This window comes from Macaca fascicularis, chromosome 6, assembly GCF_037993035.2.
Source record: "Macaca fascicularis isolate 582-1 chromosome 6, T2T-MFA8v1.1".
Taxonomy (NCBI): domain Eukaryota; kingdom Metazoa; phylum Chordata; class Mammalia; order Primates; family Cercopithecidae; genus Macaca; species Macaca fascicularis.
Window position 1 is genome coordinate 117,516,566 of NC_088380.1, and position 24,638 is coordinate 117,541,203.

General features: G+C 38.6%; 2 protein-coding genes and 1 long non-coding RNA gene across 9 annotated transcripts in view; 2 read left to right on the forward strand and 1 right to left on the reverse strand.

The window, feature by feature from the left end:
- Nucleotides 1-3,478: 3,478 nt before the first annotated feature.
- LOC101925951 (uncharacterized) lies at nucleotides 3,479-13,134 on the reverse strand. 6 transcript variants are annotated; one of them, XR_010587553.1, is made up of 3 exons: nucleotides 9,218-13,134; nucleotides 7,831-7,950; nucleotides 3,479-3,752 (listed from the first exon to the last, which is right to left on the reverse strand). It is a non-coding gene; the product is annotated as an uncharacterized lncRNA (long non-coding RNA). The 6 variants fall into 6 exon arrangements; XR_010587551.1 differs by lacking the exons at nucleotides 3,479-3,752; nucleotides 7,831-7,950 and adding an exon at nucleotides 8,510-8,723 and having other exon boundaries at nucleotides 9,218-9,835; nucleotides 11,365-13,134; XR_010587550.1 differs by lacking the exons at nucleotides 3,479-3,752; nucleotides 7,831-7,950 and adding an exon at nucleotides 8,510-8,723 and having other exon boundaries at nucleotides 9,218-9,535; nucleotides 9,735-13,134.
- TSLP (thymic stromal lymphopoietin) lies at nucleotides 3,802-9,129 on the forward strand. The gene is made up of 5 exons (XM_005557498.5): nucleotides 3,802-3,835; nucleotides 4,251-4,387; nucleotides 5,203-5,247; nucleotides 5,835-5,969; nucleotides 8,281-9,129. Exons 1-5 carry the CDS (start codon nucleotides 3,802-3,804, stop codon nucleotides 8,407-8,409), a joined length of 480 nt encoding a protein of 159 aa, XP_005557555.3. The 3' UTR covers nucleotides 8,410-9,129.
- A 140-nt stretch (nucleotides 13,135-13,274) lies between the features above and the next one.
- Nucleotides 13,275-24,638, forward strand: part of WDR36 (WD repeat domain 36) — a 37,792-nt gene continuing 26,428 nt past the window's right edge. For both annotated transcript variants that reach the window (XR_012414579.1, XM_005557499.5), the window contains exons 1-6: nucleotides 13,275-13,579; nucleotides 15,876-15,903; nucleotides 18,189-18,289; nucleotides 19,838-19,955; nucleotides 21,757-21,889; nucleotides 23,500-23,554. Coding sequence is in view for 1 of the 2 variants with exons in the window: in XM_005557499.5 (XP_005557556.2) it covers nucleotides 13,331-13,579; nucleotides 15,876-15,903; nucleotides 18,189-18,289; nucleotides 19,838-19,955; nucleotides 21,757-21,889; nucleotides 23,500-23,554 (684 nt within the window). In the remaining variant the exon portion in view is untranslated. The remainder of the gene's footprint in view (nucleotides 13,580-15,875; nucleotides 15,904-18,188; nucleotides 18,290-19,837; nucleotides 19,956-21,756; nucleotides 21,890-23,499; nucleotides 23,555-24,638) is intronic.

A 24,638-nucleotide genomic window follows, 5' to 3' on the forward strand; every position in this document is an offset into this window, starting at 1 on the left:
GCAAAGGAAATAGGCAAAATAAATATGACTTTCAGGGGTGAACACTAGCCACTTCTCCTTACATAAATACCATCCTTGGCTATAAACAATTAAGGTAGAATATGAAAAAGGAAACAATGTCCACCTCTGAAAGTGTGACACTCTCTTTTATATGAGCATATGAAAACCAAGAGGTAGAATGATTTTATGACTTGTGTCCTGGAGGATCCAGAGCAACACACTTTACTTTCAAGACCAAAGAACACCCTTCTGCTAGGGAAAGTCCATTATTACCCTTTCTAAATTATTATCAAGCTAAAGTTGGTGTCATTGACTTTTCTTACTCCAAAGAGAGAGATCTCCCCTATCTCATCAATAACCTCTCTGATATCCCTTCCATTTTTTAAAATCCCATAATTATATTATTGAATAAGGTAAAAAAAAAATAGCAGTCTTCTTTTGCCAGCTATTTTTCAAACCCAAACTGAGTTTTGCATGAGTTCTAGGCTGCTTTAAATATTCAGGACAGTTCAAGGAAAAGGAGGAAAGACATAAATTTAAAAAGAAAGAGGGAAAGACTAAGGGAATAAAAGAAAGAGTGGGAAGCATTACTAAAACAAGAAATAAAAGTATTAAGAAAATTAATGAATGATTTATCTTTTGAGTGAGGGTAGGAGAAAAAAGAGCTATGTCATGGATCATTTTCTGATCCATCACATGGGTGAGAGTATTGCCTACGCTTCCTGAGTAATCGCAGAGTGTTACAAATGATCTCACTTCTATTTCCATATGGAAGACACACCATTCTTCACCTAACCTAGGATTTCTCAAACTAGGTATGCAGATACTGTTCACTCCTTCAGCATTTGGACAAATGAAAAGAGAAGGAAAACAGGAAGATTTTCAGCTCACCCTGAATTTTCACAGAGGGCCGTGGTCTGAATTGTTGCCCCAGGTGAGACAGAAGTAGATTCCAGGAAGACAGCAGCAAAGAACTAGAAAAAGAAGTCTTTATAGAGAGGTTCTTTCAATGGAAAAGAATTTGCTTCCTGACAATGATTTTCATAGAAGGTTAATATGCTTAAGCATATTGAGAATTCATTGAATGTCTATTACATGTAGTACAGAAGACAGCCCTATTGTGGTTATGATGATGACCATTAGCTTAAGAAAAATTGCCTTTCATGATGAATTTGTATGTGGGAGAGCTTGTCATAGTCTACCCCTTGTAGTGGCTGTTTGGAAGCTCAGAATTCACTTTTGAGATCAATTGTTGTAATTCTCCAGTTTTTAGTAATGTTTTTCTATAGTCTTCCCTGCACCTGATTCTAAGCACCTTATTCCTTTGTTCCATTCTCTTGTCTCGCTTTGACTGTTTTTTTACCTTTTGGCACCAATGTATTTATTGCAAATCACTTCAAATGCTACTGGAAAGGTAGATAGTGAACAAATGAACTGCTATAAAACATTACCTACTTTTAAAGAACTCACAATCTAATAGAGAGATAAGGTTGAAAAGCATTATTGAAATGTTAAGTAATCTATAGAAGTCATAGAAAGAAGTCAAAAATAGATATGGCTTACAGGATAATGAGGTCGCATCTGGGTAGGAGACCACTTTTGGAGACATCCAATAAGATGAACATGGAAAGACACGAAAATCTAACATCTCAGATTGGGAAGAAGAAAGCCCAGAGCATGTTTAGAGCATATTACCTTCAGATACCATTTGCTGGAAGCCTAGGAGAATCAAGGAAATAAGGCTGGAAAGACAGCCTGGAGCCAATGCAGGAAGGATAATTGTAAATCTCAAAACAACCTTAAGTAGGTTGTTTTGCCATAACTTTCTGAGCAGAAAAGTAATATAATCCAGATGATCCAAGAGGTCACATAATTACAGATCAGGAAATTGCAGGCAACAGGAACAAGTGTTTAGCAATGTTTTAACAGATAAAGAGACACCTAGGATGCCTTAGGAGTAGACACTCTGCCTAACTCATCTCAACAAAGACTCTACATAGATCATAGACACAAGGGGTTTTTAAAGGAGAAAACAAAAGAAGGGAGGCAGCCTGGTTATACCTCCAGAAGAATGCAAGTCAAACCTCAGTGCAGGCTGCTTTCTGCTGTGCTTGCCCCCATCAGCAATCAAGAAATGAAGCTGAAGGTTCTAGTGGGCACTCACACTCTCTGGCCCTAGCAAGCCACTAGAGGGGAAGGCATGTGAGGTGAGGGTGACAGAAGCAGCCACCATGCCCTTTCCTTTGTCTCTTGGAGACATCCAGCCCAGTGAAGAAATCTGGGTTTAGCTCCTGTCTGCCTATGCAATGTCCAGCTGCCGACCAGAATCATCTCTGATGTCACAACAGATGAATCAGATTTTGACATCATCCCACAATACCCTGAGGAGTTGGTGATGGGGGAAGAATAGACTTCTTTTTCAATGAATGCTGTGGTGACTTGAGTACAACACATGAAGAATTCCAGAAAAGAGCCACTTTTGAAGTCAGCGGTGAATCAGAGGTTTTCTGACCCTCTCCAGTGCCTTCTATGAAAAAGAGTTCAACTCTGGCTTCAGTTTGTCCCTTACGCTTTTCCGGAATCCCTCGACATTTCCTGCTCTTTTTCCCGGGCACTGTATGGCCTGTGACATTTGCTGGGACTCACACACGGCGTCCAACCTCCTTGCTCCGAGCGATGACTCCTAGGAACTTCCCTAGTACCAGAGCGATGCAGGCTCTGACACGCGAGGGCGGGGGGCGGGGTGGGGGAGGGGGTGGGGGATGAACGGGGAAGCGGAAGGGAAGGAGAGAGAAAGGGGACCTGGGTGTAGAGAGGGCCCAGGGCAGCATGAGCCAAGCTAGGGCGGAGCAGGGGGTTCGTCTCAGCAACGTGATCAGTGTCAGCCTTTCCCTCCCTTCAACGCTCCATTGGTGCTGCTGGAACTCGGAAGACTGCTAGACAGACATCCTCCAGGGCGCTCTCCCTGACTGCCCTTTTAAGCACTCTTTTCTGGATCAACAATAGTTTGCTAGCACAAATCTGAGCCCGCCATCTCGTTGCTTCTCCTGTCTCTAAAACCCGTGCCCGCGCTCAGGCCCCAGGTGACAGACGTTTTCCAGTCTATGCTGCGCAGGGCTAAGCCTCTGGGAGGCAGAGCTCACGAAAACGTGCGCCGCCTCTGGGAAAGCTGAGCTCAGGACAGCATCCTCTCCTTGCGCTCACCGCTAGGCATCCAGCAGAGCGGTCTCCTCAAGTTTAACACTGGCTTTAAGAGTGGGACTGTGAAGGTGGCTGGGCACTGGAATTTGTGGTTTTAAAAGTTCTTGACACCTACTAGAAAGTGCTAGAGGACCCTTCAGCCCCTAAGGTGCCCCTAGTCACCAAGAGTAGGCGCTTTTCCTGAAATTGATATGATAATTTGAAAAGTAGGATTTTTGAGAACAAGGCACATCAGATCTTTCCCCATTTATTTCAACCTCTTATCGTTCCTGCCCCTAAGGTTCTGGTCACGGTTGCACATTTAATGCTTTCACATGGAAGTGCTGTTGAAGACTGAGACTGCACCCACCCTCCAAAGCATCCCATAAGTAAGCACAGTTTCTTACCAGCCAAGGAGAAGGGAAAGCATTAGTTGAAGGCGGCCACACGAAATTCTCAAAGATGTTCAGGATGCATGGGACAGTATGCAAGGACTCCAAATCCTTACAGTGGCTGCTGGTTTCAGAAGGTGTTTCTCCCAAATAATAGAAAAGATTGGTCACTGAAATGCCCTGTGGGAGAAAGACACTGGTATCCATTTCTTAAAGGACATTAACACATATGAAGAGTTTAGGGCAAAGTAAAAAGGAGGAAGGTGAGGGAAATTCCTGATGACTTTACTAATGTTAAAATTCCATAGATTTAGCTACTCCTTTTTTTTTTTTTCCTTTCACATCATCAATTCAGAATTCTATAAAGGAAGAGAATGACATGGTAGAAAATCATTGGCCTAGGAGGAAAGAGCCCGTAGGCGTTTAGGTGTTATATATCTGCAGCCAGAATGCTCTGGAGCATCAGGGAGACTCCAACTTAAGACAACAGCATGGGTGAATAAGGGCTTCCTGGGGACTGGAAATGAGAGGAAAACCTGGTGCTTGAGCACTGGCCCCTAAGGCAGGCCTTACAGATCTAGAGGCAATTCAGCCTTGGTGGGAAGAGTTTAGTGTGAAACTGGGGTGAAATTGGGTTTCCACGTACATTCCCTTTTGCCTTACTATGTGTTCTGTCAGTTTCTTTCAGGAAATTCTTCATCTTTCAACTTGTAGGGCTGGTGGTAACTTACGACTTCACTAACTGTGACTTTGAGAAGATTGAAGCAGACTATCTCCGTACTATTTCTAAAGACCTGATTACATATATGAGTGGGGTAAGTGAAGAAACTTTTTTAAAACAAATGTATTTTCATCAGAAGAGTAGGCATACACACACTCTACAATTTAACTTTGTAGGAAAGAAAAATAATTTAGAAAAAATCATGGTCCCACATTTTGTCAAGAATTCTTACAAGTGGCATCTAAAATGATTATCTAGAAATTGGCACATTCTAAGTGTGCAGATGCTGATGAGGAGCAGGTATTGATAGGCAGAGCATTATGCATCAAGGATGTCTATCCTCTGCTAAAGTGCTGCTCTGACTATGCTGTAAAAAGACAGCAGGGGAAAAGAGCTTAAGAAAGAAGAGTAAAAGAGAGAGAATTCTCATGAGCTAAACTTTAAGGGTTGATGCTGTGCTCCAGTTCTCTCCAGTGTTTTAGATGTTTCAGGATGCTACTTATTACAGAATATGGTGTACTTGGAATTTTTTAACATACAGTAGTAATCATTTTCCTGATTAACCTAATTTCTAGATAGAGTTTGCATTCATGAATGGCCACAGTACAGATGTGGACATCCAAAGAATGGCATTATTACTCACCAGCATAGTGCTATGTGCAGTCGTGGCTTGAGGGAAAGGAGCAGGAGGTCTCCCTCTGAGACCTGAACTTTTTGGTGTGGTTTCAAGCACTAGCCAGCACTATCTAAAGACTATTTCACTGCCTTGTCAATGACATAGGAAACAGGTACCTGAGTGGAAACTGTTTTCAGAGCACCTTTAAAGCCTGGGAGCAAAGAGTGGAGGGATGATTTTCCTTGTGGACTTAGAAGTCTTTACCCTCCTTGTCGTATTTTTCTTTCTTCCAGACTAAAAGTACCGACTTCAACAACACCGTCTCCTGTAGCAATCGGGTGAGTAGAGAGGTCAGTGCTGCTGGCTTTCTCCAGGGAGACGCCAGGCATTTTGGAGAGGGAGTATCCTGCGATGTGCAGAACCCCGAGAGGTGCCTGGGCTCCGGGACGCCGCGGCCGGGGATAGGGGACATCTGGGTTGCCAGCTCGGGGCTGCTCCCAGCTTGGGACAACACTTCTGTTCCAATTTAGGGAGAGGAAGTCCCTATCGGGAGGAAAGGCAAATTGGGAACTGGGATGAGGGAACTTTGTCGGGGCACCACCTGCTGGGGTCCGGCGGCGCTCCGCGCTTGGGCTCGGGCTTTTGGCAGCCTCCGCCCCCTGGAGACTTGGGCGGAGCGAGCGTGGGTGAAAGTCTTTTCGTGACCAGTGCCCTCCGCCACCCTCGCCACGCCCCTGCATCCCCGCGGTTGGTTCCTTGCTCTACTCAACCGTGACCTCTTCGCTCTTACTCTCGACTTGTGTACCCGCTCCTCCCCGACCTTCCTCCGCTCGCCTTTCAGTCAATTCTCACCAACTCTCTCTCTCTTCTTTTTTTCTTTCTGGTGTTTTCTCCTTTTCTTGTAAACTTTGCCGCCTATGAGCAGCCACACTGCCTTACTGAAATCCAGAGCCTAACCTTCAATCCCACTCCCCGCTGCGCGTCGCTCGCCAAGGAAATGTTCGCCAGGAAAACTAAGGCTACCCTCGCTCTCTGGTGCCCAGGCTATTCGGAAACTCAGGTAAGCCCCTAGCCTCAGACGCTTGCTTTGTACCTTGGGACTAACCTCAAATTAAACTGGGGCTTTGGTGCATAAGTCATTCTCTGATTTTTATTTAGGTTTTATCTTTCGAAGAGCAAACGAGCCGGGTAAAAGTAGTAGGATGTCAATTAGACCCACGTTGATACCCGGACTCAAACTCACCTATTTCTAGGGTTCTGATACTGTTTTGGCTGAATTATGGTTCTAAACCTTACGGCAATGTTTCAAGGTATGTTGAGTGAGCCTCCTATATCAGAATGTTTTGCTTGCTGGAGCCTAAGAGTATGGCTGTTAAAAATGCCAATTCCTGGGGACTCAACCTAGACCTTCAACATCAAAATCTCAGGTTATAGGGCTACTTAAGAGATTCTTGTCCAGTCCAAAGTTTGAGCAACACCGCTTGTTCTAATCACTTAATTATTGTGTGCTTATTTACTAAAACGTTACATTATACAAAAAATCTCTATCCTATGTTTGCTTAATTGCTTGTATGGATGCTGTTGCTGTCTCTTTACATATTTTTGCGCAGGTAGTTATCTGCATTTGAATGCTTGTGTAGCATTAAATATGGACATAGTGTAGTGGAAAGTTAGGCGTAGGAACTCTGGAGACAACCTGCCTGACTTTGAATCCTGGCCGTATAACTTCTGTGAAGACTTAGTTAAATTACTTAGCCGCTGTGTACTATAGCTTCATGGGTAAAGTAAGTATCATATCAGTTAGTCTTACATAGATTGTTTATGAGGATTAAATTAGTCAATACGTGTAAATGCAGTTGGAACAGTGCCTGGTACACAACAGGCACTCAATATTTATTTCAGTCAGCAAGTAGAGAATTTATCTTCAGGATGACAAGTTTAAGAAACAGAGAGAGACAAGTGCAGATATGTATGATTGCTCCTTATTATTCTAGTGGACTTTATATGTCTGTAATCTAGGTAGATGGACAAGACTGCCTTTTTTTTTTTTTTTTTTTTTTTTTTTTTTGACAGAGTCTCGCTCTGTCACCCAGGCTGGAATGCAGTGGCACAATCTCAGCTCACTGCAACCTCCGCCTCCTGGGTTCAAGTGATTCTCCTGCCTCAGCCTCCCGAGTAGCTGGAGCTACAGGCGCCCCCCACCACGCCTGGCTAATTTAAGTATTTTTAGTAGAGACAGGGTTTCACCATATTGGCCAGGCTGGTCTTGAATTCCTGACCTTGTGATCTGCCCACTTTTGCATCCCAAAGTGCTGGCATTACAGGCGTGAGCCACCATGCCCAGCCAAGACTGTCACTTTTTAGAGATTGAGGATTGAAGCCATAGGGCTGATCTGGGTTGAGCTTGAATTAGAAACTCAATACCAGACAGCCATATGACAAATCTATGTGGCTTCATGCCTTCTTATGAAGGAGTGACTGGCAAATCTACAGATGGCCACAATAAAATTCATTCAAATAAGAGCACAAACAAAAAACTAGATCAAGTTCTTGGACAGCATGTGAGAAAGGGAGAGTCTGGAGAAATTTATTTCAGTCACCTCTCAAGCCCAAATGGAGAGTCTAAGACTAATAATAGTTATGATTTTATAGATTTTTGTAAGATTTGTGCTTGATAACCCTGTGACTTTATTAATCTGCATACCATGTGTCTAGGAGGCCCAGTGTACTATTCAAAGGTAATTCAGATAAAGTTATATGCTGGAATCCTCTTTAAAATAAACCTTCAGATGTCTGTGGCATATCTAGACAGTGGGGCAGGGGAGGGGGAAGGATGGGGAGCAGGAGCATGCATTTTGGGTTCAAAAAAGAGATTAGGTTTACTGAATTACATCTATAAGGAGGTATAAGATAGCTCTTACCCATGAGGAACTTGTGATCTTGTCAGGGAGATCTTGAAATCAGCAATTTATTCATTTATTTAATCACTCAACAAATATTCAGTGTTTCCTATGATTAAGACTCAGTGCTATGGGGAATACCTATGATGCAATATAAAGAAAAGCATGTTAAGTGAGAGCCAAGTTAAATGATACATACTCTTAAGCACTGGAAGACTTTCCAAAACCAAGGTCTGAGCAATTATTGGAGGCTTTTTGAAGGAGGTGGTGGTTGGCCTTGAAGTGAAAGTAGGTGGGTAGAGAAACAGGAATTCATTCCCCTGGAGAAGGCACATACTAGCACATAGTAAGCAGGTGCTTTGGAAATACACTGAAAGATGGATTTGCATAGAGAAGGCAATAAAACCTGCACTCAACAGTTACTAAAGATAGTGAAAAGTAATTTTGACTATTGATTCTCATATTCTACAGATAAATGCTACTCAGGCAATGAAGAAGAGGAGAAAAAGGAAAGTCACAACCAATAAATGTCTGGAACAAGTGTCACAATTACTAGGATTGTGGCGTCGCTTCATTCGAACTTTACTGAAAAAACAGTAAATCATCTTTATTATGGTCATATTTCACAGCACCAAATAAATCATCTTTATTAAGTAGATGAAACATTAACTCTAACTGTGACACAGAAGATCACAAATAGTTATCTTTTAATTACAGAAGAGTTTCTTAACTTATTTTTCTAAGTTTTTATTGTTTAATACAAATTTATAATGCAGGGGAAGTACTACTCTTCAAATGTTGAGGGAAGCTTCCGTAACATTGATGACTGGCTTAATTGGCAGTAATTCTCAGCCGTAATTGCATAAGCATTACTCAAGAGGAAAATCCAAAAGTGTAGCAGGAGAACTCTTTTCCTTGAAAAAGGAAAAATACTGAACTAAATGATAGCACCTAAACTTACATTTAAAAGGCAGACATTCCTTCTACATGTAATGACACTTCTTGTGTTAAACTAAAAATTTACAAGAGAAGAAAGTGAAAGCAAATGGGGTTTCACAAATAGCTGTAAATATAGTGAAGCAATTTGAAATAATTTTCAAGCAAAATATTGTGAAAGTATTCTAAGCTAAGTTTTAAATATTACCTAACAGACAAGAGTGGTATATAATAAGTAGATCCTGAGAAGTACCTTTGTTACAGCTACCATAAATATATATAGAGAGAATGTACTTTAATTTATTTTGTGAATGCTTTTGAAAATGTATATGTTCCTTTGTAATTGACACTATATATTTCTTAATAAAATAATTCTCAAATTTGTTTCTTACGAATCATCTTTCAAATCTAGTTAGTAGACAATTTGCACACATACTTTTCTAAAGGACATTATTTTTCTTCAGGTTTTTACCTCTACTTATCCTTAGAGTCCATTGACTGCTCCCCTTTATACCTGTTGGCCCTGCCTATAGGAGAGAATATTTGGAGATAGGCAGCTTCAGGATGCATTGCAGTCATCCTTTTCTTAAATTATATCACTAGTCTTTTCTTGTTTCCCCTCTTGAACTTTCCTCACACCTGGAAGAAACAAAGTAGGCAAAAGTGAACAGGGGATGTCAAATCTGTTCTTGAATTCCTGCTGCAAGTTAGAGCCACAGGCACCCTCTCACTCACCTTCCACTCAGAATCCTCCAAACACCAGTGGGAAGGGCAACCCTGGCCATAGAACCTAGACCAAAATAGAGCATGTGGGAATGCACTGATTTTTCCTAGGAGTAGACATGCTCCTCTAATACTCCCCTGAGGGTTAGTTGGGGCTAAACCATGACAGAAGGGGGGAAGTTCAATGTCCTTAAATCCATCTTACCTACCAACAGGTAAGAGGAAGCTTACATTATATGTCCAGTAAGCATTTAAAGGGCACTTACTGTGGAACAAGCCTTCAGTCAAACACTGGGGATAGAAAAGAAAGACTCAGCCTTTTTCCAGAGAAGCTCAGGGTGTAGCTGAATAGGCAGTTTCTTTTGTCCTGAGGAAAATCAAGACATGCCTTTCTAAAAATCTTCCTCTGACGACCTAACCCAAACCCTTAAATGCTATTACAAGAGAAATTTCTTTAAGTATACTAACTCCATTTTAGTAGGGATTCACTGACTAGATTTTACTGAACTATGAAAATAAATACACACAATTTTTCATAAAATTTTGGGCCCAATTCCCCTAAATGAATTGAGGATTAGGGAGAAAGGAGACAACTCAAAGTCATCCCATTAAGTGCAGTTTCTTTGAATCTTCTGCTTTATCTTTAAAAAATTGTATAATTTATATATTTTATTCTATGTATTCCATAGATGTCTTAATATAATATTAGTCATTTAAATTACAGTCAATTAAAAGTAATGGGCAAGAGGATGCATTATATTAATTTAGTAAGAACTTTCCCAAATGTTGTAACAATGTGGATCATATATCTCTGTTTTTTTAAATATACTCAGGCTTTCTTGGTGGACTAGTATAGTATACAGTCAGTTATGTCAATGTTTCATGGTCAATAAAAGGAAGTTGCAAATTGTGATTTAAGCATATAAAGTTGGATATTTTCATATTGAGACTACATGGTTAGTTATGCTATTTATATAATCTATATTCTCACTTTCGTCTCCTTCATTCAGAGGCTAAGACTGCTGTATGAAAGTCTACTGCTGGCCAGGCGTGGTGGCTTACGCCTGTAATCCCAGCACTTTGGGAGGCCAAGGCGGGCAGATTGCAAGGTCAGGAGATTGAGACCATCCTGGCTAACACGGTGAAACCCCGTCTCTACTAAAAATACAAAAAATTAGGTAGGCATGGTGGTGGGCACCTGTAGTCTCAGCTACTTGGGAGGCTAAGGCAGGAGAATGGTGTGAACCCGGGAGCCAGAGCTTGCAGTGAGCTGAGATTGGGCCACTGCATTCCAGCCTGGGCAACAGAGCAAGACTCCGTCTCAAAAAAAAAAAAAAAAAAAACCAAAATACAAGAAAGTCTACTGCTGATATAATTCTTTATTTCTTTATATCCATAAAGTTTTGCTTTCTTGTTGCTGATATGGTTTCCCCTCACCTTTATTTTGATAAGGATAGAATGAAAAATTGATATTTGATTCTTAAAAGTTAAAGGAGCTTTTTTTTTTCTTTTTTAACAAAGAACATTGACAAATAACTTTACCAGCATATAGAGTTGCCTCCTTTGACGACAAAAGGAGGGGCTTAGTCCTGTCTTGGTCAACATTTTTTCAAAAACTGAATTAAGCAAATGCAGCTTTAATACTTCTATAAAGAAAAACAAACTATATATTTTTATTTTTAGATGCTAATTTTCCAACATTTCTCCAAAATTCACATAGACTTTTGCTAGGTTGTAATTAGAAGGCAAACAAACACCAAATCTCACTGGCTAGCAACAACAGTTAATTCTCACTCACATTACAAACTGGCAACCTCAAGTCAGCTGCAGGCTTTATCTACAGACCTTCTCATTTCAGGACCCAGGCTGAAAAAGCAGCTCCTATTTGAGACATACCTTTCTCTTTTGGCAACAGAAAAGAGCAAGAGAGTTGGTAGAAACAGATAATGGCTCTTAAGCATCTGCTGGGACTTGCTGAACATCATGTTTGCTTATATGCACTGGCCAAAGTAAGTCAAACGCTTCCTATTCGTGCTCCACTATGAAGGATTTACTGCAAGTCTTGGGCAAAGGACAGAGAGACACATCTTCTTACAGGAGGAAGTTTAAATATTGGAGATGCTAAAGTACACAACTCATTACTTTGGGAGGGAACATGACTAACATAAAAAAAAGAGAACATTCCACATTTTTAGCATTTTATTACTTAAATGTAACTTTTTTTTTAAACAAATGTTTATTAAGCACCCCTTTTGTTCCAGATACTGTTCTGGGTGCTTGTTATGTATTAATGAACAAAACAGAAAAAAAAAATTCTCTGCCTTTATGGAGCTTACCCACTAAACTATTAAAATAAGCCTAATAAATAAGTTAATAGTACAGTGAGATGCTCTTTTCCCCTCTTTTTTAATTTAAATAACGTTTACAAATAATTAGCAACTTGTTCACTTTTAAGTCATACCACAAATATGGCTGAAAATGTGCACTGCTATTGAGAAATCTGGGGTACAAATGAAATCACAAGTAAGTACAACATGTCAAGGACTAAATAACAAGCTCTCATTCTGTTATCATCTGCTTCTTAATGATCTTAACATCCAAAGTGTTTGAGGCTCTGTGCCAGAACTATAAAATAAATCAAGATTTTTTTTTTGTTCAAGAGTGTATGAGTCAGATATTCAAATTAGCTAACAAGTTACTTTTGTTTCATAATAAAATAATTACATTTTAGAACTGGAAGGAACCCAAGAGAGTACACTGATCTGTGTAGAGACAGACCCTCCTTATCCCTTTCAAGCACAAGTATATTTACATTAGTAAATATACTCTCTTTATCCCTCTCAAGTACAAGTATATTTACATTAGTCACTCAACCCAAATCTGAATAGGCTGCCAAAACATTTTCATAAACGAAGTGAAATGGAAATAAAACAGTAAGATAAGAGGTTATTCCATATGTCAAACTTTGGTCCTGGGCTCTAACGTCACCACTGTTTTAGTTAACGTTCACATGATCAGAGATTGTTCCCCAAAGCTACATCTTGGTAAGGCAGTTGGCTCTCGAGGAGTGAGGTGTCTTGACACCCACTTCACTGGAATCAGTCTTCTTCAGCATCCTAAGGCACTTAGCTCTAATGAACTGCCCAGACTCCCCTTTGCATTATGATGAGCTCCTCTTTAGAACCCCTACTGTCTGCTTTTGACAGCCGACCTCAAGGAATACTGACTTAATCCAGGGGTCCCAATAACATTTAATATTTATCTTCCTTTTCTCAGAGGAATCTACAGTTATCCAAGTTGCCCAAGTGAGCAGTTCCCTTTCCCCAAATAATTAGTTCTACAACCCAGAGAGTCTATGAGTGAATCCCTCTGTCATCTTTGAAATGTCCCATTATAGTTTTCATCTGTAAATATGTCAGTATATATCCAAAAGATGAGGATCTTTACGTAATCATAATGCTACTATCACATGCAAAAATTAAACATAATTCCTTAATATAATCAGATATCCAATGTTTAAATTTTTCCAGTCTCATGTTTTTGTACATTTTAAAATAATCACATGTTTAAATTGTTTCCCTGTCCAAGGCGTCGATCTCTCCTCCACTCTCCTGGGCGTCGCGCTTCCCTCTTTGCTTCCCGCCCTTGCGGTTCCGTCGGAACCTCAGGAGCTTCCTTCCGCCGCAAAAGAGCTGGAGAACAATGCTAGGCAACATGCTGGAGACCTTGGCCAACGGAACCAAAGTCACGCCTCCCATGTGAGCTCTGGAGGGAGAACTTTATGTGTTGCACTGAGGGCAGTCTCCGGAAACGCGATTCGCAGCGGGCGCCGGAAGCGGTCTTCTGTCTTCAGCTCTAGCAGATGACTGTTCCACTAGACACGCTGAAGGGACTGGATACGTGTTTTCCTTCAGGACCAGAGCTGAGCGGAGCCGGGATCGCGGCGGCAATGGAACGGGCCTCAGAAAGGCGCACGGCCAGCGCGCTGTTTGCGGGGTTCCGGGCCTTGGGACTTTTCAGCAACGACATTCCACACGTGGTGCGGTTCAGCGCGCTCAAGCGCCGGTTCTATGTAACAACCTGCGTGGGCAAGAGTTTCCACACCTATGACGTGAGTGACTTCTTTCGTTGACTTCCCAGGAACCACCCTCCTTGGCCCCTAACTCTGTCCTGGAGCAATCCGGTTCACCCTTACCATCTACCACGGGCTTCCCTTCTTTAACCCCTCCCTGTCCTATTAATATTTCGCCATCGGTCACATCCACGTGCTGATTTAGCACTTGCAGCCCTCCTGGGGCGAGTTTCAGAGGCAGCCTGGCCAAGGGGAAACTGCTAGATAACCCCTCAGTTGTATGGCAATAATACTTGTTCAGTGAATATTTATTGACCTTCCCTTGAAGGTGGAAACATAATTAAGACAAACCTCTACCTCTTGCATTCTTAATGAGAGAGAAAAACATGCACGCTATTACGTTATTGGTGACACGAGCTGGGTTAGAAATTCACTCTAGGTAACATTGGGAGAACCGCAGATGGTGAGATTAATTACCGTTAGGGAAAGTATTTGATGGCAATCAGTTATTTTCAACTAATGCAAAGTGTCTGGCACTGTCACTCTAAGCCTTGCAGCTGTTTCTTTGCAAGATAGGTATCGTTATACCATAGCACCTTTATATAAACTACAAAAGTAAATTTCAGATAAATTACTTGTTAGTGTTGATTTTTTTTCTCCTTTAATGGCTCATAAATCATTGTAATAGTGTCTCTTGTTTACTTGTTTCTTTTGTCTTCTCCAAAAGAATGTAAGCTCTGTGAGAGCGGGAACCTTGATGAGGATGATAATAGTGTTAAATAAGTACTTTATTTTCTGGAAAACATGTTGTAGAGTTGTCTCTCTTGGAGGATTGTGAATGGCTTATTAGCAAGAAGAGCTGGGAGTTAGGAACCAGTTGAGTTAGTGGAAGAGGAAAGTGAGGGCAGAGCTGAGGTTAAGAGCAATTGGGTTTCTCAGAGTCTGAGTTGGTAATGGAGACAGGGTGGGTTAGGCATATCATTAAGATATCATGTGAGAGTATTTAGTGTTACCATTCTCTACACTTGTTCCTTGCTTGCCAAGTTTACTTTTGCTGGTTAATGTTTTCTTCCTTGAAATGTAATTTTTCTAAGTTTATTACTTAAATAACTCTTGAAATCTTGTCTTTGGTACAGTGTCTTTCCTGACACTGCGTTACACACAGACACAGGTGTTTTTCCTTATATTCGACTTCCAAAGAAACCCTGTGGTGAGGAGAGTAACTTATTTGCACATTTTATAAAGTTAACAATTTACTTACTGTGCATTGACATTTAGTCATAATAAAGATGGCTTTTAACGTCTCGTCTAGTGCTAACACTGATGATACATTCGTAACATTATGGCATGTAAATGTTCTTTACCCAGACTGTACACTGCTCAGATTAACCAATGCATTGGGCTATGACCTCTGAAACAGAAAATACTTGGGAGTAAAAAGAAAAAAAAAAAAAAATGGAGCTAATGAACTTAAGTCACTAATTGGGTCTACAAGTGCTCTATCCCATGACTATGGCTGTATATGCTGTCCCCAGTCAGACTTCCTACAGTCCTACAGATCAGTTTCTTCTGCAGGGGAAACTAGACAAGATTGTGAATAGGTGGTGATAGTGATGGTAGCAGCTATCATGTATTGAGCAATTACTATATGACTGACCCCATTCTGTTTTACACAAATTTATTCGTTGAATCCTCATAACAATCTCATAAAGTAAATAAATACCTGTTTTACAGATGAAGAATTTGAGGCACAGGGAACTTATTTTTCCAGGGTCATACAGCTGGATCAGTAGCCATGAGTGGGGTGAGCAAATTACAGTCTGCAAGCCAGTCTAGCCCACTGCTTGGCTTTGTATGACCCAGGAGTTATGAATGATTTTGACATGTTTAAATGTTTGTGGGGGTAGGCTGGGGGTGGGGAGAAGGATATTTCATGACATGAAAACTATGTGAAAATCAAATTTCAGTACCTATAGGTAAAAGTTTGATATACCCATGCACATTATTTATGTATTAAGTATGACTGTTTTCATGCTATGGTGGCAGAAGCTAGTAGTTGCAACAGAGACCACGTGCATTGCCTGCAAAGCCTAAAATAGTTAATATTTGGCCCATTATAGAAAACATTTACCTACCCCTTCCATTACTACTCCTGGTGAAATATAGTTGAAAATATAAACTTCCCTAGTAATGAAAATTAGAGTCAGTAAGTGTCTTTCTTACGAAGGACAGCATAGCAAATATACGTGTGAGGTTATAGCTTACTCTTCAGGTGTTAGGTTATTATGATTGTGTTTGTTAATGAAAATTTAACCCTTTTTCTTTTTTTAAACAGGTTCAGAAACTTAGTCTGGTTGCAGTAAGTAAGTATGGACTTTATTCTGAATTTATGCACATCTAAAAAAATTTTTTTTATTTTGACATAAATTTGAGACTTACAGAACATATAAAGAAGCCAGGGTAACATGTATGTCTTATAAACTTACATTATCAGCAACAAAAAAGGGTGCCAGGATAGAATCATGTTTTGCTTTCAGTTGTTACGTATCTTTATTTTCTTTAATCTGGAACGGTTCTTTAGACTTTCTTTGTGCTTGATGACACTGACACATTGACATTTTTGGAGTACAGGCTCATTTAGAATGTCCTTCAGTTTGAGATTTTTTGACATTTCTTCAGGATTAGATTCAGGTTGTACCCGTTGGGAGGAATCACGGTGAATTGTATCAGAAGGCACATGCTGTTGGTTGGTTCTGTTCCTGATAGTGATTGGTTAGGAGGCTCTATTTTAAAGTTAGGCCGGGTGCGGTGGCTCACACCTGTAATCCCAGCACTTTGGGAGGCCGAGGCAGGTGGATCACGAGGTCAGGAGATCAAGACCATCCTGGCTAACACAGTGAAACCCCATCTCTACTAAAAATACAAAAAATTAGCCAGGTGTGGTGGCAGGTGCCTGTAGTCCCAGCTACTCAGGCGGCTGAGGCAGGAGAATTGCTTGGATCCGGGAGGTGAAGAAACGTGAGCCAGATCGTGCCACTGCACTCCAGCCTAGGCAATAGAGTGAGACTCCCTCTTGAAAAAAAAAAGAAAATTAAAAAAAAAATTAAGTTAGTGTTTTGTCCTTTGTAACGGATAAGTATCTTTTGGTAATATGCACTGGGACTATGTAAATATCCTAGTACTCTCCAAAGTTATTACCTGCTGCTTTTAGTATTTTATGATGATACTTGCCTGAATCAGTTATTAATATGATGGTTGCCAAATGCATGTTGATTATCCTTAATCCAAAAATTTGAAACCCAAAATGCTCCAAAGTCTGAAACTCTTTGAGAGCCAACATGATGTTCAGAGGGAAATATGCATTGGAACATTTCTGATTTCAGACTTTCAGATTAGGAATATTCACCTGGTTATGCAGGTAGTCCAAAATCCAAAAAAATCTGAAATCTGAAACACTTCTTGTCTCAGGCATTTCAGATAAAGCATAGCTTTTAGTGATTTTCTTTTTCCATCATTCCTTCTACTGTAAGGAAAAGTTTCCCCTTTTCTCACATTTTGGTATTTCTTTCCAATGGAAGGAATTTTAATAATAGATTAGAAGGCAGAAGAAAGGCATTGGAACTTAAGTTGAATACAAAATTAAATGATAAATCTATAAAACAGGATTATGCAAACAAATCCTAATATGGAATTTGCAGCATGAAAGTACAACAATCCTCTGTCTACTAACTCTCCTGCCCCAAAAGAGGAAATGGAAATGTCAGTGTGACCAGGATACTGAGAAAAGAATCATATGTCACGTGAGAAATGCTAAAGATTGATAGGCATATTTCTCTTGGAGAAGACTGTAGAAACAATATTGTCTTTAAATGGTTTAGGAGTAGGCATATAGAATACCATATGGAATATTTTTGGGTTGGTCCAAAGTTAGAGATTTAGATTTTGAGTTACTTCTAAAATTTTTGTGAAGTTATTAGTGAACTTGATGTTCCAGAAGATATTCACATGGGTCAGGCGTGGTGGCTTATACCTATAATCCCAGCATTTTGGAAGGTTGAGGTGGGCAGATCACCTGAGGTCAGGAGTTCAAGACCAGCCTGTCTAACATGGCGAAACCCCGTCTCTACTAAAAATACAAAAATTAGCTGGGCGTGGTGGTGCACACCTATAATCCTAGCTACTCGGGAGGCTGAGGCAGGAGAATCAGTTGAACCTGGGAGGTGGATGTTGCAGTGTGACAAGATTGCATCACTGTACTCCAATCTGGGCGACACAGTGAGACTCCGTCTCTCAAAAAAAAAAAAAAGATGTTCACATGAAGACTGGGTGACTGTCAGAGCTTTGTGTATCAGATGACAGTTTTTTCCAAATAACCTCAAAAAGCTTCTTTTCATTTCTCTAGGATTATGTTTTTATTTCTGCAAATCCTAGACATTCTCTTAGGGAAGGACAAGGGGATTTCCTATCCTTTGTTTGATAGTTACTATTAGATATTTAAAATATTTTAGTCAAAATTTTATACTCTGATTCTCAACTTTGATCTTTATATATTTTTTTAAATTATAACCATGAAAAATGTTGTACGTATACTTGGGGTTTCTGGTTAACATCTTAAAAATCCCTGTTTTTTTCATTTGGTATTTGCTAGGTAATTCTGTTCCACAGGATATCTGCTGTATGGCAGCTGATGGCAGATTAGTCTTTGCTGCTTATGGAAATGTTTTCTCTGCATTTGCCCGTAATAAAGAGGTTGGTATCACTAAACTGCTTGTTTGCAGTCAGTAGTTGTTTGTTGTGATAGTGGAGGGAACTTTAATTCTGTCATTCTTTACCTGGCACACTCTAGAACTCTATAGTATTCTTTTTTTTCTAATGTATATTCAGTTTTCTGGAGGAAGATAAATTTTCAGAAAAGGCTTACTTAAAATAAAACTGGTGCTTTCCTTCAGTTTCTTTGCCCAGAGATGAATATCAGAATAACTTGGAGAGTTTCTTCAAAATTTTTTATGCCCAGTCAGTTCCCATCTCAGGAGTTTTCTGTTTCGTATATTTGTAGAGATGGGACATAATGTGTATTATTAAGTGTATTTTAAAAATACTTTCCTGGAAAAGTTCATATTTGCACTACCACTTTATGTGGGTTGATTATTCATTATGCATAACTTAGCTTATAACTCTTTTTCTGAAAACCAGATGCCTGTTCCCTATTTAGAGAAAGCTAGATTCTGTTTTCTCCACTGCTAAGGAAAGATCTTTTCTGGTCTAAATTTAGCAGTTGGTTTCTGAATTTGTCCTGGAATAACTAGGTTGAGAGGTGACCTGGCCTTAATGGTCTAGAATGAAAGGAAATGTAGGAATGGGAATACAAGGATAGCCAAATGATAGTATCACTGTACTTGTCAGGGACTTGGAGTGAGGTGGTTCCCACAGTCTTTCATCATCACTACCTGTGGCAGAGGAAGGTAACTTATCTGTAGAGTTCTTTAATGGAAGGTGTTCAGATTTTTAGAATTGGAAAAAATGTTCATTTTTGTATTGTTGTTTATAGTTTTTCCAGGGAGATATATATGATTTACATGAGGAGACTTTATCCCATATGTATATCCTATATGTGGTTCAGATGCAGAGACTTTAATAAAGGACCTTTATGCACAAGTGTGGTCAGGGTTAGGGGAACAAAGTAGGGGTGGGGAGGCATCGGACACTGTCAACTGTAGGAAGTTGTTACCACCCCTAAGGCCAAAGGGCCAAGGAGAAGAAACAGTGTTACTGGAATCTGGTGAGAACTGAAACCATGGAGAAGGGGCTATACTTATGGAGGGATCAGCTACTGTAAGGATCTCTGTCAAAGCAGAAAGGTATGGGGAAAAAGACCCTATATCCCCCTTTCCCGTCTCATTTGAAAGCCAGTTGGTGATGGAGTCTGTAGAGATCAGCCTTCTGGAATATACCATCTCGCTAGGATATATGTAGTTGCACTGATTGAATTGGGTGAGGGAACTAGTTGTGTGTGCACGCCTCCTCTCTAACCTAAGTTGGAAGACTGAGCTTCAAAGGTCTCATTTCTTTGTACTAAATGGACAGTTTACTTCCTTATTGTTGAACTGGCTGAGGGAGCAGATGAACATGCCTAGTTCCTTCATATCTATGCATTCATCCTAACCTTGAATAATCAAAAGTTGGGGTACATTTCTTAACAGAAGCATCTCCGGATTAGCTTGTTTTTGGGATAATATGAATAATATGACATGATGACTGAGTAATAATATGAAATTCTTTTAAACTTCGATATTGTAGATAGTACATACCTTTAAGGGTCATAAGGCAGAAATCCATCTCTTGCAACCCTTTGGAGACCACATTATCTCTGTTGATACTGACAGCATTCTTATTATTTGGCACATATATTCAGAAGGTAAGAGTTAACTCACTTATTTGCTTTATCTTAGGGTAGTATGTGTTTAATTAAAATTTAAAATCTATGTAAATATCTATGCCAGAGATTTTGCCTGTAAATAGTAAGAAATTTAAAAAATTAAAAATCTTTAACATGTATAAGAAAAAAGTTCTAAGTAAGAAAGAGATAAACAACTGTAGCAAGGTAACTACTTATAAACTGTTTAATGTGCTTACCTCAACTAATGTATTTTCCATTGCAGTTCTCCAACTTTAATGATTTGTTATATTCTCTGTGGAGTGAATATTGATGTATTTTCATGCCTGAGTAATTCTTGTTTTGTATTTTCAACTTTTAGTAAAGGAGACTAATAGTAAACTTGATCTTGTAATCTGAAGGAAAAGTACATCCATTTCCTAGGGATATCAGTCAGTTTCTTTCAACTGTGATAGTCTTAGACAGTGGCTATGTTTATGGGATTATGTGTCTTTAAACATGAAGAATTTATCCCTAGGATATCTACACCTTTCCTCAATAAAATACTGGGTTCATTATGAATTGAATCTTTTAAGTTCTTTAATCTGGTTACATTTTTAGCTTATATTGCCTCTTGGTTATTTCATTGTTCAATACACTGTGGTTTTTTTTTTCTTTCTTTCTTTTTTTTCTTTTTTTTAGTAAATATCCTGAAGGTTACATTTCTGGGAATTATTCCAAGTTCTTATTTCAGATTAGTAAACCTTTTCTTGTTTTGTGTTTGCTCAAGTAGAGGGAGGGAACAGAATTCCAAAAGTATTCCTTGTGTAGATAGAAGTTAAAAGGGCTTTTATTAGGTTACAGGATCTGGTTCTTACATTCCAGCAGACTCTCTTGATGCTGATGGACCAGCTTTTTTGTTGCTGTTATAGCAGCATATTGAACCAGTATCTTCAGGGAGCCATTTGTAGTGATGAATAAAGTCAAGGATCTCTTAAAATAACATTCAAAGTAAAGTTTATATAATTTTCACCTATACTGTACTTCCTAAACTGGGGTACCCATACCCCTGGGATTGTACAGCAGTGTACCAGAGAGTATGTGAACCTAAAGCTTAAATGAAATGTACCTTCTTTGATACTCAAATTTATTGGAAAATATAGTGAAACATTGTTTTAATCATGGAGGAACTGTAAAGTAAAAACCAGAATTCAAACATAGAAATTTTGAATGTAACCAAAGATTTCAGAGAGTTTTTTGATCTTGGAGCAAGTGACCACTGGTTATGGCACCCCCAACTCCACAGGGTTATAAGTTTTTTTCTTCTCCTTTATTAGAGGTTCTTTTGTGGAAATGTGTGAGAAGTACTCTTAATAGTTTCACTGAGGTGTGCCTTTTATTTTTGGCATTTTTTGAGTGACCCATCAAACTTTCTAGATAGTTGGCTTTTCATTCCTTGAAAGAGCTAAGTATAAGTACTTCACTTGGAATATTCACTCCTGTCTGTTGATCAAATTACAGAAACATTAATGCTAATCCTTAGGATCTTTTTTTTTTAACTTTATTATCCTTTTCTGTAAAGTAATTCAAAAGTGAATGAAACTTTTAATAGTATTTTTATTAGAAGTTGTAGAAAATTTTTGACAGTCTAAATTACATTTACAAGTTGTCCCTCATTTATTTTATTTCTCAAGGAATGTTTATAGATTAGTATCTAAGTCTGTGGTTTATTTTAGCATATAAATCTTTGATATGATAGACTTACTTTAAGTGATAAATATATGGTTATATAAAACATTTTAAACTGTTTTATAACAAATAATTTTAACTTTCACTTTTGTAGAAGAATACCTGCAGTTGACTTTTGATAAATCAGTATTTAAAATTTCTGCAATTCTGCATCCAAGTACCTACTTGAATAAAATACTGCTGGGCAGTGAACAAGGAAGCCTGCAGTTGTGGAATGTAAAATCTAAGTAAGTGTTTTAGTTAGAAAATAATATAGTTGTCACCTTATCCTCATCAACTACTTCCTAATGCATACTTAAGTCTCATTTATCCCTGTCCTTATATATTTATTTGGAGGGTTGTCTATAAATACAGTTGGTCCCCTATATCAGAGGAGTCAACCTCGGATCAAAAATATTCAAGGAAAAATAGATAAATAATAATACAACAATAAAACATCACATTTTAAAATAGTACAGTGTAACAGCTATTTACATAGTATTTACATTATATTAGCTTTTATAAGTAAGCTAGAGATTATTTAAAGTATATGCATAAATGTGTGAAAGTTGTATGCAAATACCACACCATTTTATGTAAGGGACTTGAGCATCTGTGAATTTTGGTATCAGCAGAGAGGTTGGGGAAGTCCTGGAACCAATCCCCCACAGATACTGAGATATAACTGTATGTTTGCTTTTGGAGTTGTTGTTGCTGGCATCACATATGTGAAAGCTGGCATGTGATCCTGACACTTGTTAGCTTCATAAATGCTCACTGAAAAGTATGTACTAATGACCTAATAACTAAAGAACTGCTATAGAGAAGGCTCTAATAAAGTAATAGGAGATCCATCAGAAAATAATAATTATGAGATTATGACTAGGGAGGCTCTAATTTTCCATACATGAAGATTTTCTATACATGAAGATGGTAAAGGATGGAAAGGCAAATCAATGACAATGTAGTGCTAGCATTTAGAAATGACTTTTCGGGTTTAAAGTACTTCCATCGCCTCCCATAGATATGGCACATATCTGTAATATTGGTGTAGCTGGAGGGCTGGATACTCAATTTTGAATACTTCTACCCATTATTTAAACATTTATCAGTAGAAAAAGGTGGCAGCTCACACTTCTTTGTGTAGCATTTTGAAAAGCAAACAAAAATATTTGACTGTCCAAATTGTTTTTTCCAAAGTCCTTATCAATTCAAAAGGGAAAATAAGATTATTAAAGATTTAATGATTTGAATCAGTGTTTCATTTCAGTTTAACAAATACCATTGACTGCCTACTTTGTGCTAGGTTCAGGGATAGTGACTGAAATACTGTCTTTGCCCATTTACATAATTTAGTACATGATTTAATACTTTAATGATAATTATAATGATTTCAGATACCTCTGTTTGCTCCATGGATGTGTTATTTGTCATTCATGGCTTGCTTCTGAAATTGAGAGCAGCAGTACTGTTGTCATATGACAGTCATATAACATGCAAATAATATTGTTATTAAAATATAAGTTATTCCCTTTCATGATGATGTTTCTATAAAGATATTGCAGTCCTAAATTTTTTTTACTGTAGTCTGTAATATAACATGGTTTTTACTCATGTATTTTTTTTTTTCCACTTAGGACATTTTATTTCTTAAAGAGGTGGCATAGCATAGTAGTTAGTTTGAGATCTAGAATTTGGACAATATTACTAACCTTGTGACGTTAGTTTAATTATCAGAATAGTGTGTGGAAGAGTAAGAACTTAATAAATATCACCTATTATTATTTCACTTTTTAATGTGTAGCCGATATTGTTTTCCTCATATATATATATCTTTCAACTATTTTTCTTCTTATAGTAAACTTCTATATACATTTCCAGGATGGAAACTTGGAGTGACAGCTCTTCAGCAGGTTAGTATTTTTCTGTTAAGTAAAAGAGGAAACAAAGTTAATAGGAAAATCCTTTAGTTTCAGGAATCAATCATAATTTTAGACGTAAAGACAAAACAACATATAGCTTAGCTTACCTTAAAATTGTTAGCCTGAGGAAATAGTGTTTTGGAAATGTAAGTTAAAACAAGTAATAATGCTTTTGCCAATAACGCTTATGGAGTCCTTTGTGCTTATAGTTTGACTTTAAACCTGTGATTGCTATAGATCCTTGTTACTAATCATTTTGCAAGTATATGTATTCCATTGTCTTGTGTAGCTTGGAAATGAGTGTTCAGCAATGCAAGGGGTATTGTAAGTCATGCAGAGAAATTTGTCAAGATGTTGAGATTTATGGTTTGAAATTATTGGAGCCAAAATCCTAATGTTTGATTCGATGATGGACTATTTAAGAAATAACTGCTTTTTTTAATGTGCAAAATATGTATAAATAAATGAATGCATGTCTACAGCAAATCCTGTGTTTCTATTGGCCACATATGTAGCCAGTATACCCTTATCTTTCTCAGTACCCATTGTCTATACTTGCCCAATTTATATGTATTCCTTATCTTCTCTTACCACCATCAACCTAGCTCCACTTTTGCCTATCCAGAAGACTCCGTAAGTATCAGAGGATTAGGTCCCTTGAGGACAAGGGATTATATATTTTTTAGTATCTCCAGTTTCTACACAGGGTCTCATGCATAGTAGACAGTTGATGACAAATTAATAAAACCTGTAACCTGATTCCATTCTGTAATGATATTGGACATTGATCTTTGCTAAAATAGAGAAATTCATAATAGATCCTGTATGTAAGACTTGTATTATAGACCGTTATAACCATAGAATATTAGAACTGGAACAGACTAACTGTATAACTTTTTTTACCTTTCTCCTTTCTAGGAATTGTCTCCTTTTACTGTTTCCATCCAGTCCAGTGATCTGTAATGATTTTATACATAGGTTTCTTTTTCTGTTGTGGCTGTTTTCTTTCTAAAATCTTACCAGCTAGGTTTTGGGAATGAGGATGGGGTGTTGACTGGCAGAATTGAAGCTGGGA

Coding starts and splice junctions, on each gene's coding strand:
- TSLP (XM_005557498.5), top strand. CDS start 3,802: ATGAAGAGTTTAGGGCAAAGTAAAAAGGAGGAAG. Junction 4,388..5,202: donor TGATTACATATATGAGTGGG/GTAAGTGAAGAA, acceptor TCTTTCTTCCAG/ACTAAAAGTACCGACTTCAA. Junction 5,248..5,834: donor CCGTCTCCTGTAGCAATCGG/GTGAGTAGAGAG, acceptor GCCTATGAGCAG/CCACACTGCCTTACTGAAAT.